The sequence below is a fragment of the Ruditapes philippinarum genome, unplaced genomic scaffold (genome assembly GCF_026571515.1).
Source record: "Ruditapes philippinarum isolate M1 unplaced genomic scaffold, ASM2657151v2 ctg3216_1_1_1_1, whole genome shotgun sequence".
In the NCBI taxonomy this organism is placed as follows: domain Eukaryota; kingdom Metazoa; phylum Mollusca; class Bivalvia; order Venerida; family Veneridae; genus Ruditapes; species Ruditapes philippinarum.
This window is the reverse complement of record NW_026856175.1, coordinates 45,001-58,422: the sequence shown is the minus strand read 5'-3', so window position 1 is coordinate 58,422 and position 13,422 is coordinate 45,001. Positions and strand designations below refer to the sequence as shown.

At 31.7% G+C, this 13,422-nt stretch overlaps 1 protein-coding gene across 1 annotated transcript in view; it reads right to left on the bottom strand.

Moving 5' to 3' along the window:
- Positions 1-11,208: 11,208 nt before the first annotated feature.
- Positions 11,209-13,422, bottom strand: part of LOC132745695 (heavy metal-binding protein HIP-like) — a 2,257-nt gene continuing 43 nt past the window's right edge. The window contains exons 1-2 of the mRNA XM_060734659.1: positions 13,300-13,422; positions 11,209-11,648 (exon numbers count right to left, since the gene is read on the bottom strand). The exon at positions 13,300-13,422 is cut by the window's right edge and continues 43 nt beyond it. Of these exons, the coding sequence (XP_060590642.1) occupies positions 11,209-11,648; positions 13,300-13,422 (563 nt within the window). The remainder of the gene's footprint in view (positions 11,649-13,299) is intronic.

Here is a 13,422-nt window from a genome sequence, read left to right as displayed (position 1 = left end):
AATTATTTGATAAACTCGTATCTCCGATTTTAAATTATTGCAGCGAAGTGTGTGGTTTTGTCAATGATTTATCAATTGAAAGGGTGCATTTACAATTTTGTAAAAAAATTTTGGGTGTGAAAAAAACTACACAAAATGACTTTATTTATGGGGAATTAGGTCGGGTATCCTTTAAAACTGTGCATTTTTTTGAATATTATTAAATATTGGTTAAAAATATTACATTTGGGAAGAAACAAGTATGTCTTCATTATTTACTCTTTGTTAAAGGATGATTTTGAACAGTATGAAAATAGGCAAAATTGGTGTTCAATGTTAAAAGATTTGTTATGTTCACTAGGTTTTGTTGACGCATGGTTATATCAAGGTGTAAGTGATGATAAGATATTTTTGTCCTTAGTTAAACAAAGATTAAATGACCAATTTATACAGAACTGGAACTCAAGCTTATCAAATTCTAGTAGAGCTTTGTTTTATAGAAATATTTCTTTCTTTAGGTACCAACCATATCTTGATTGTTTTACTGCAAATGAATTTGTTCAGTCATTAACACGTCTGAGAGTGTCCTCTCATAGACTACAAGTAGAAGCTGGTAGGTGGGCAAAACCAACCAGAACACCTTTAAACGATAGAAAATGTTCAATATGCAATACTCTTGAAGACGAATACCATTTTGTTATTGAATGCTCATTATATACAGAATTAAGAAACACTTACATTCACAAGAAGTTTTGGAACAGACCAAATATGTATAAATTTATAGAACTATTAAATTCAGAAAATAAAAAAGTGATAAGAAACCTGGGAATATTTGTTGAAAAAGCTTTTAAACTAAGAAATTCTATCATTTAATTATTTGTTAAAGTTATAATTGTTTTTTGTTAATACCGTTAGTTGAAACAATCTCATGTATTCATTAATATAAGTTAGTGTCTAAGTATACTGTTAAGTAAATTGTCTTTTTTCTATAAACTATGCATACTATATTAATTTAGGTGATATATATGCTTTCAAAAGATGAATATATTCTAGGGTTACTTTTGATACTTTATAAATTTTCTTTTGTCTCTATGGCGAAAGAGCTATGACACATGAATAATGTTTATAATACATTGTGTAGTATGCATATTTATTTCATTGTATGTGATGTGCTCATTTTGTTGAAATATCTCATCTTAAATAAACGTATATAAATTATGTAAAACAAACATATTAATGACAATAAGTCATTTTGAACATGATTGTTAATTTATAACATATTATCAGTCTTGCAATTTCTTTTCGGTAAGGCCGATATATTTATGTTATAACCATTACAAACGAATTAAATATGCATCCATTATATTCTATGTTTCTTGTCTTAGAATGTGGCAAGAATCGTGGATATATTCAGTACATGTATGTATATAGCCTATTATTTGATGAATGTATATAATTTCACATAGGTTTAAAACTTTAAACATTTATTAAATATATATGTTTTGGATTACATTTATATCAAATGATAACTATACATATATATGTAAGTTAAACACAACATTAATGTATTTATACTTGAAGAGTTTGTCGTTATGATCTTCTCCGATATTATCATCATGCTATGTTATGTATTTCAATGTATATGCACTGTTCGTTGTCTAGTATTATGCTGTTATCATGTCATAGTGGGCTTTTAAGCCTAATATGATTGAAATAAAACTATCTATTTGTTATACACTTAATCATATTGAGTTATTCAGATCTGGGCGATACACTACACATCGTAAATCTGAATAAATGCTGCTGAGCCATATCGAGAAGTACACATTATCCAAACTTGTTCACCTATTTCCATCCTTGTAAGGGCGCTAACAGAACTACAGCCGGCGTATTTGTTTGAATTTTCATCGGCTTGTTCAAACTGTTGTGATCTTGCTATCCAATCACCATCTTTCACAATAGCATAGTGAACGACTAGTGCGTGTGTGTTGCAAACATGGGCGGTGAAATGATAGAGACCATTAGTTGGTGCCGTAAATATTCCACTTTTAGTATCGTATCCTTGCCCTTCGTTAATGAGCACCGACCGAAGAATAAGAATTTCGTTTTTTTTGTAAACTCTTGTCGAATGGATTATAAGCACTGAAAGCTACCGTCTTGTGACCGAAAGTTTCTGAAAATGAAATAATGACAGATTATGAGATTATGTTAAGATTTACTTGAAATTTCTTGTCTTCTTTGTCAAAATTTATACAGAAAATAATCAGAAATTTGTGCATAGGCTATGTGCAAAGTCATTTCTTTACACAAATTGCATATATGTTTAATGTTATTTGCTTGTACATTTAAGTATCATCTTCTGAGTACAAGAAAAAATCTTAACAAACAAACACACAAACAAACAAACAAAAGTCTTGATTTATACTCTTTTTTGTTGCAACAATTCAGCTGAGATGCGTAGAAATTGAAAATAAAAACCTCGATTTTTATAGAAATACTCTCCGTCCGTCTGTCCTTCCTTCCGTCCGTCCATTCGTCCGTCCGAAATTTTTGTCCGGAGCATTTCTCAAAAAGTATTTGAGGTATCAACTTTAAACTTCATAGGTGGATAGATCATATCCAGTGCAGTGCACAAGAATGATAACTCTACCCTGTATTATTTTTCAGTTATTGCCCTTTGTTATTTTTCAAAATTATTTTTTGTCCAGAGTATAACTCAAAAAACCTTTGAGATATGAAACTTCATGGGTGGATAGATCTCACTCAGGAGGTGTGCAGTGCACAAGAATGATAACTCTACCATTTATGATTTTTTTGTTATTGCTCTTTGTTATTTTTCATACATAATTTTTCACCTGAGTGGAGAATAACTCAAAAAGTCTTTGAGATGTCAACATGAAACTTCATAGGTGGATAGATCTTATTGAGGAGGAATGCTGTGTGCAAGAATGATAACTTTACCCTTAATACTTTTTGAGTTATTGTCATTTGATTTTTTTCATACTTTTTGTCCGGAGCTTATCTCAAGTGTTTGAGATATCAACTTGAAACTTCATAGCTGGATAGATCATATTGAGGAGGAGTGCAGTGCACAAGAATGATAACTCTACCCTGTATTATTTTTCAGTTATTGCCCTTTGTTATTTTTCAAACTTAATTTTTGTCCAGAGCATAACTCAAAAAGCCTTTGAGATATCAACATGAAACTTCATGGATGGATAGATCTTACTCAGGAGGTGTGCAGTGCACTTGTAGAAAGATAAATCTACCATTCATAATTTTTTAGTTATTGCCCTTTGTTATTGTCCATACTTTTTGTCTGGAGCTTATCTCAAAAAGTGTTAGAGATATCAACTTAAAACTTCATAGGTGGATAGACCTCATTGAGGAGGAGTGCAGTGCACAAGAATGATAACTTTATTTTGTATAATTTTTCAGTTATTGCCATTTGTTATTTTCCGAACTTGATTTTTGTCCAGAGTATAACTCAAAAAGCCTTTGAGATATAAACATGAAACTTCATGGGTGGATAGATCTCACTCAGGAGATGTGCAGTAAACAAGAATGAAAACTGTACCATTCATAATTTCTGAGTTATTGCCTTTTGTTATTTTTCATACTTTTTGTCCGGAACTTATCAGGTATCAACTTGAAACTTCATAGGTGGATAGATCTCGTGGAGGAGTGCAGCATGCAAAAATGATAACCTACGCTGCATTATTTTGCAATTATTGCCCTTTGTTATTTTCAGCCATCAGTATTCACATTGGTTTCAAATCTGTGATCACTTCAGCCATCAGTTTTCATTACCAAAAGACCTATTTAAATTGAATTATTCTGCTCTACTACATATACATTCTTCCAATCAACAAACACATTCGGCGGGGAATTGCCATGCTAAAATGGCTCTTGTTGAATAAGTAGTTGAACATCAAAACTCGATGTTACAAACTAAATTATTACCATAAAAGGGATAATTTAAAAACAGACTCCAAAACAAAATGTGATAGTGTAATGATGATTTAAGTTTGTGCATATTACCAATTTTAATAAGAACATTTCTTCTTTAAATAATTTTGCAAGCAAGTATCATTATACGTATCAGTCTTAAATCCCATTTATAAAATAAAAGTTTCAAATTCAATAAAATTGAAATAAGATTGACAAAAAAAAACAAAAAAAAAACAACAAAAAAAAACACAAAAAAAAAACAACAATAAAATACCTACTGAATGAAATTAAGTAAATTGAATAGTTAGTTTTTATCTTTGGCTAGTTAGATGATTAGTATTGAAATGAATATGATATATATGTTTTGATTTGTATGTTTAAAGCTATATGGCAATTATTGAATAAATTTCACATCACATACTAGATTTAAACGATTAATTTTATACCTTGAAGATTGTTAACTTTTTTCTGTAATGTTCAGCAATCCTTCTTCAAGCTGTCTCGTTTCTTTTTTGCGCCATTCCAAGACAGCTAATAGATACTCCTCTGTTTTTCTCAAATCTTTCGTCAGATTCTTCACTTCGTATCTTGTTTTGATCATATATTCCATTAAACGTTTGTCATTCTCAAATTGTGAGCACATTGGTTCTGCAGTATCAACTTAATGCAAGAGTCGTAAAAAGAAGGGTCAAATGAAGGATCGACATTTTGTGAAGCTATTAAACAACGGATAGTGTTTAAAGCGTTTTAAATTAATATACTAGTACTATGTTGCTTTCATAAATCACTTGAATTATAACATAAAGGAAGTAAGAAAGTTATAATCTCCCGCAAGAAAACAACAAAACAATAGCTTTATTGTTTACAAAATAATTGATAATTTACTTAATTGGAAAAGGAAAATATGATATATTGCCTATTTGTTGTTATAATGGTGATTATGGGGAAGAAAAATGCACACTTATGAATATGATGAATGGACAATTACATGCAAAAGGAGATAAGAAATATGCACTCGATCACATATAAATGATGAGTTTTTGTTGTTTGCGGTTTGTGTGCACATAAATAATGTGCTATAGCGGTAGATGGGGATTCTTTAACACACAATGCTTTGTAACAGTTTATGTAACGTGTAGATATTTTTCGGATGATATGTCTGTTAAGTAAACATGTATATTTAATAACGTATAAAACAGTTTATCCTTCACACTGTAACATCAATTTTTGTTGATTTGAAGTAGCGTGACATTGTCTTTAATGTTTGTTTCAATTCATTGGAAATTTGAATTGGAAATTTTTTGTTTATTACATAAATATCAATGTATTATCACACTATGTACAAGTCAAAATAAAATAACGTTCTGTTCTGTTCTGTTATAGGATGAACACACGAACTCACATGAATGTTGCTGTATTGCACGATTTGATTTGTTAGTTTTTGTTTTACAGTCATATCTAAAAGTTGATGTATACAGGCCTGTAAGGATTATTTTCTGATTGAATGGGAGGGGGAGTGTGTGTGTGTGGTGCCTAATTCCTTTTCTCCTTTTGAAGATTCTTTTTGGGATTCTAGGTGTCCTCCTCTACAAAAAGAATTAAACTACATATAAAATGGTGGCTTCTGGTGCACTTTTAAGTGCACATTTTCAGGCACAACTTTCTTCATTCTTCCCAGAATTTTTCAGATTTTAACCTCTGTAAGACTGTTAGATACTATTATTTCCTTTGAATTTTCACTTGATATTAATAGGAATGATTAGGTACTGTGCAATGCATATCTTTATGCCATTTAAAATGCTCATGCGTATAGTTTTTTGCTTTCATTATAATTAATATCTGAATAAAATTTCCATAAATAAGGCCTCGTGATATTGACTAGTGAAGTTCTAATATGCAGCTATCTGAGATAACATGCATAGGTTGTTAACACAAACAAAGGCTGTTTTGTAGACCGTAGTCAATATGGGCATTTAAAGTGATTTCCTCTCTGACATTCAAGGGGCTTAATATTAATAATACAGTAGATCTACAGAGGGGCATAATCCATTTGCCCTAGGCTAGACTTTAAATTTTTGTCTTCAGCAACCACGAGTAACGTATTGAAAAGAAACAAACAACAACAACAACAACAAAAAACAACCAACAACCAATAACAAACTTATCAATTTAGCGGGAGACACACACTGCAGATAATAAAAGATCTGCCAACCTACAGTTTTCAATCACTTTTAGATGTACAGGTAGAATAATTGGGATGGAGGGAGAGCCTCTGCTAGAAAATAATTGTCGATTTACTTATATATATTCGTATTATATATTGGAAACTGATCAAAGTTTTTGACAGAAAGTAAAAGATAGGCTATGTAACACCGCACTTTGGGGTCAAACGCACTTTGGGGTCCGACCCCAAAGTGCGTTACGTATTTTAGAGTTCAACCCCAAAGTGCGTTACGCACTTTGGTGTCTAATTTCGACCCCAAAGTGCGTTAAACAGGTACATATGCATTTTTAACATCAGGCAAACGACCGCACTTTCGGGTCAGAGAAAATTTATGTTCATTTTGTTTTAAATAATATAGTGTAGCCAAAACCAATGGTAAACAAAAAATCAAGGTATTAAATAGACACAAAACATGTGCCCTGAATCAATAGGGATTTAAATGGTCTTGATAAATAAGTGAAGGACTTTCACTAAATAAATTACCAAATAAACAATTTGTATCAATTATTAAGCTTAAAATATGTTTTTCTCAAATTTTCCATTTATTTTAAAAGTATGTACACCTTTCATTAACTCCATTGTTTTAAGCTTAATGCATCATTTTCCCGTTTGTTATTTACACTTTTTACAGAAATGATATAGTCTTAGCATAGACAAAGGTATTAATTCTGGTTAATCTTAGTAAGACATTTCAGTAAAAAAAATTGCCTGATAATATGTTAAAATAGCCATTTATTTAGCTTAATGTGACACATAAGAAACTTGACTAGGTGTTGATGCGGCTTTAAGTAGTAGTCCGTACAGGCAGTACTAAAATATCAACTATTTAAGTAGTCGCACATTAAGAGCGGAGCTTCAGAATACTGGGTGTATAGAGGGAGTGTGGGGTATCGATCCCCCCCGAGGGTTAAAAATAACATTTTAAAGGCCCATTATGCTTTTATTTGTTTTTCTTAAAAGCTGTTTTATTTTGATGTTCTTTTATATTATGAAAAATACACATTGGTCAATTACCTGAACCATCCTTTTCATCTGTAACAGTTGCTTTTTGACAATGATGAGTACAATTAAAGTGAATAAGTATTTTGTATGGAAATACTACATTGTTTTGACTAGTTTTATGAAAAATAATTTCACTTTTATCGCTTCTTTATTCAGGTAACAAGCATCTTACATTTCTCTGATACCATTATTTTTAACATAATAAAATTCATGTTTGCTCTTTCTAAAGAAGTATGTAAGATTTCCTATTAAAAAAGCCTCTGGCGAACGGTTGTTACGGAGCTTACAAAAACCCTTAAGTGTGTTGATAAGCTTAATAATGTATTTGTAAAAATCACTATTTATAGTCCGATCGAAAAACTTGATGTTTCACCAGAACATTGCAATAGAGTATATTTATAGTTCTTTCGTAAAAAAATTAACTGCATTTTATTTCATTCCCAACATATTTAAAAAGGGGCTCAACATGGCACCAAAAGTTAACTGACAGAACGGGATATTTTTCGCAGCATCTTTTAACTTAAGGAATACACAATTTCTGTACTATAGTATTTTGAACGGTGGCATAAAAGTGACATCTGCAACTTTTTTTGTTTTTGGTACTTTCTTTTTTAATTTTTTTTTTCGTACATATTTTTGTTTTTTTTTGTTTGTCGTACCACGGATTTATAATATAACGTACATTTTTTTTTCTAGTTTTGAATACATACTTTTTTTTAGTTTTGCATACATATTCTTTTTTAGTTTTGCATACATATTTTATTTGAGTTTTTTGTACATATTTTATTTTTTGTTTTGTTTTTAACTTTTTCCGTACAAATTTTTACATGACGCTATTTGCAAAGTAGAGGTTTGGATAATTACGCCATTTGTAAAACACCAGTTTCAAACACTTCGCCATCTGTAAATTACAGTACCCCATTTGCAAACGCCATTTGCAAATACCCATATTGTCATTTTTGGAGGTATCAAAAAGATAACAACACTTTTTAGTATATATACATATATATACATGTATATATATTGTTTTCTAAATCAGTGAAATATAACGACCTATTTAGATCTTTTATTGTGCATTATTGTAATACACCAGTCATTTGTAAGTTGTAACCACCTCCCTTGCCCCAGGGAGAGTGCGGGTTAAAAAGGAATCGTGTTTTGATGTCTGCACTGTTCCGGGGCATAAGGCAGGAATGTGATTATCTGAATATCCCCCGCAGGGCAAAGATTTTACCAGTGGTCAGCATGGTTTAAAGTCAATGCCCCCACTATTCTCAGGGAGTGGGGTTGAGTGGTGCATATTCATGAAACAATAACCAATCAACAGCCCTTTCCAAATAGACACTACTATAATAGCATGTAATAATTAAAAAACAACAATTATATAAAATACATATGATTTAAAAAATGGACCGAAAAAGGTCGGGCGAAACCAGACTCGATTTTGACCCCAAAGTGCGTTTGACCTCAAAGTGCGGTGCGAAGTTTAACGCACTTTGGGGTCGGACCCCAAAGTGCGTTTGACCCCAAAGTGCGGTGTTACAAGGCTACATCGCACGTATACATCTAAGACACAAGCGGTATAAGCGACTATGCCGATGACTTTAGCCATTTCTACGACTATAACTTATACGCATATACATGTACGGAAACGATAAAAAAAAAGGAATTCGACTTTTATAACTTATGAATATGAAAACTTCTACAGCAAGTACGAAAACGACTAAAAGAAAAACAATGACTTCTACGATTTGAGTACGGCTAAGACTACATTATCCACCTCGGATACAACTTTAAAGACTCTGTAGACGACTAAGGTTACGGCAACTACGACTCTAACTTGTACAATTCGTTATTCACGATAAGGACGACGAATACGACTTTATCTGTTTCTAACAATTATCTATACAGCTTCGACTTACAGGACGAATACCAGTACCACTTCAACGGCTTTACTTACAATTACGACTATTACTACTAGTTCTACAAACTGAGTGAACTCTGTTTAAACCCTTTTATTGAATTAAATTCCATATACAGTCGACACATTAAGCGCTGAATCTGATTGGTTTATCGAATGCACGCGTTTAAAAGATTAGACCACAAATTTCAAACCGGAATATTTTTGAACCGTCAACGTATACGAATATATTTTCCGTTCTAAAATTTGAAATCAATCTGTAAAGCGTTTAACTTAAGCAGTATAGCGGATAGGAAAAAATAGAATGTTGTTTGTATTTGATTTTTAATCGATTATCACACTGTTCATATTTTTGTATTAATGATTGAGCATGAAATAGAAATAAGATTTGATAGATTTTTATTAAAGCTTGAATATCTGGCTAGATATCTGAATTTTTTTAAAATTTTTTTAGGTGCACTATGGGCAATATCTTTTAGACGACGGGATTGATCATCATAAACAATAACAGTCTCGTAAGGTCTAATATATTGGACTACAATTAACTGTAAAGTTTCTAACAAGTCTTCTTTACTTAAAACATTTAATAAAATGTCAGCATAAGCTTGTAAAAACTCAAAACAACTACTTAAGGCAGCACACAACACTAAACTAAGCCACATTTTCGAATGGCCAGGGAGGATTTCATGGATATAGTGACTATTGTGGATTTAAATGACTGGTTGTCTTTAAAATGCTTTTTAGAAGTTTGTTTTTGTGACATGTAATGAGATCATTGGCAAAATTCGAAAACACGGTTGGAAATCACATGCTGATAATTATAGATGTCAAGGCCGTCATTGTTTGTAAACTTTGTTTTTAAACAGCATGCTCGGTGAAAACAAGTAATTTTACAGGGAGGTACAAACTTTCAGCAATAGCAAAAAATCTACAAGGCCAAGCACTTATTTCTTTGTGATAGTTTGCATGTATAGTGAGTTGCTAAAGCAGTGACAGAGTTTCTGTAGCCTGTATATTTGCAGGTATTTTTTGCCGGAGGGACGAAATATATTGATTTGGGTCTCGGACCACTATAGATTTTTGGCTTTTACGGAATGAATGTGAATTCTTTTAACTGCCTGACTGTTGCACATGGGATGATTTCATTACAGATTTGCAATGTTATGACATATATGTTCTTAACAAAATTTGTTTTCTTTTTCCAGGTCGTGTAGTTTGGGATCAGATTTATCAGACATATTGCTTGTAGGACATTGACGGCAGAAACTTGAAATTTAGTGTGGAGTGCTACCTTAAGTGTCGCTTTGTTAAGGTATATGTATTTATGTTTTCTGAATTATATAAGTGATAGCAAATTATTCCAATTTGTACAAGTTATAAAATCAAATGCACCAAAAATTCTATAACAGCATTACGCGGGGTATTTATAATCAACGGAATATATATGAACTCCGAAAAATCTAAGTTGATTGGGCTCAATCAAGACTTTACTCAATTTACACTTAATATAGTTTCCTGGTGTACAGAACGTTGGTAGTTCCAGTCATGTGCCCTTTTTGACAGTATTTCAGGGATCAATGGGCACCTGCGGTCTCCTGTCTCTAGTAAATCTGGAAAGACGCAACACGACTATTACAGTGTTGGTGCGACGCAACATCTCTCTCCCTCCGCCCCAAACCCCCAAAACAACAACAACAACAACAACAAAAAAAAACCCCTCTCCCCCAGCCCCCCCCCCAAAGAACCCAAACATCAACAACAATAAACAACAACAGCAACAAAACATTTTTATAACATGGTACCATTCAAAATAAAATGCCACATGTAGAGTTGCTTGGTTATTTATCTATCCAATTAGTTTAATATTCATCATCACCTTGAAACGTTAGTAAATGTCGTAAACTTTTAACTAAAAAATTTCAGTATGATTAAATGCAGAGATTGCATTTATAAGTTTATAAAATATCATTATTTAATTGTAACAGAAATACACAATAAAAATATATTTGTGAATATAACTCTTAGTTTTAAGCTCTTACTAAAACATGTGAAATAAAGAAGTTTACAAGTAAACGATATAATGATATGGGATATAAAATATCAATCAACGATCAAATTAATTGTTAAAGTATTATGTATGAAGGAGAACACCAATAAACGAATTTCGAAGATGGCTGTCATCGTGAATCTGAACAAATGCTGCTGAGCCATATCCAGCAGTACACATTATCCAAACTTGATCGCCCGATGCCATCCTTGTAAGGGCGCTAACAGAACTGCAGCCGGCGTATTTGTGTGAATTTTCATCGGCTTGTTCAAATTGTTGTGATCTTGCTATCCAATCACCATCTTTCACAATAGCGTAGTGAATGACTAGTGCGTGTGTGTTGCAAACATGAGCGGTGAAATGATACAGACCATTAGTTGGAGCCGTAAATATTCCACTTTTAGTATCATATCCTTGCCCTTCGTTAATGAGTACCGACTGAAGAATTAGGATTTCGTTTGTTTGTAAACTCTTGTCGAATGGATTATAAGCACTGAAAGCTACAGTCTTGTAACCAAACGTTTCTGAAAAGAAATGTATAAAAGTATTATGAAATTGAAATACAATACATGTAAAAGATTTATGATTTACATGAACTACAATTTGCTCAATAAAAGATTCCTCGTAGCACATGCTATTTTTCTTCTATATGATTTAAATGTACAGGGCAAGTTTTACACCGTCTATGTGATATTTTTTTATTTATTTATTTTTTGTACAAAGAAGGTCTTACTTCAATAAATGTCCCATTTCTATTAAGTTACACATATATTATTTAAACCATTCGCATTTCATGAAATGTCGCTATCGCATTAAATGTTGCATTATATCCATATGAACAATGTGCGATGTGTTCTCATTCAAAATTATATAATTTCATATTCAGATTAAGCCGATGCTACAGGAGTGGCATGAAGCTTGCACTTTAAGTATCGTTCATGATCTGGCTGAATTAAACCGAGCCTGCAAATCGTTTTAAACTTTCTTGATAAATTTTAAATTTTTTATGTCATGTAGATGACAAAAACATGTATATTAACATTCCCCATTTACCGTGATGTAGAACAATTTGTCGTCTGCCGGGAGCGATAATTTTAGACCAGACACCAATTACCTGACTGTCTTGTCAGGAACCAAGTCGTTTGACTTTCAACTATTTTCATCCCTTTTAGACAATTGCAATTGGTTTGTTATAAAACTTAAACTGACGATAATGTTCTAGGAATGCAGGGTAAATTGTCAGTAAAACTGGTATTTGTTAGTGCTATACATAACAATTTACTTACTTAATGAGGCTGAAGTCCCAGAAAACTTTTATTTTACAATAATAAAAAGAAAATAAAAATGTAATTTTTCTTTACGTTTTTAATTGTAGAAGTAAAATAAATAAGACATTGCTTCGATCAACAAACAAACAATATTTGAAACCTAATAAACGTAGAGAACAAAAAATAAATCACAATGCGTCGCAATGTTCGAAAAACAATTTTCCCAACCCTTGTTTTAAAAACCTTTGTTTCCAAAAATTTTATACACTTAATTGTTTTTTCCCAATTTAAAAAATTTCATTTTTTTAGTAGATTTTGTGACAAATAAAAATTCCCCACTTTTTTCTGAATAAATTTAAAGGGAAAATTTAAATAATTTAAAAACAATAATAAAAACGTACAAAAAAAAAAAAGGTTTAATAGTAGGTTCCTTTTTAAATTTTCCCTTTTTATTTTTTAAAAGTTTTAAATTTTTAAAAGCTATCAATTTTCACATATTTCGGGGGCAAAATTTTAAAATCATAACACACGTGAACAGCATTTTCTATAAAAGGGGAATTACAAGAAAACCTTTTAAAAAGAAATGGGTTAAGGGCCAAAAACTTTTGTAGCCAATACCGCAGTGTACAATGTTTGTACTGCAGATTTAATTCCCTTTGTGACATAGATTATATTTTACAATAGACTCGCAAAATAATGGTCATCACATTGAAGTCTCCCACTTCAATGTTAAAATTTGCACGCCGAGATGCTATAAAATCTAACATTGTTAAATAATGTTTCCACATTTTTTAATTGAGATAGGATCTTAGGTTTTTTTGTAATTCTGACAGCTTGATTTCTCACGTGTGATTTTTTTTACAGAAATTGCCAAATTTTTACACCTACATGTACTCGTTCAAAAGACTTTGAACTCTATCTGTGATATTCATCATTCCTTTTTCAAGTTTGTCGACCATCTGGTCCATTTCACCTTTACGCTTATCTAAAATAGTTAACATATATTCTTCCGTTCTCCTCAAATCGTTCG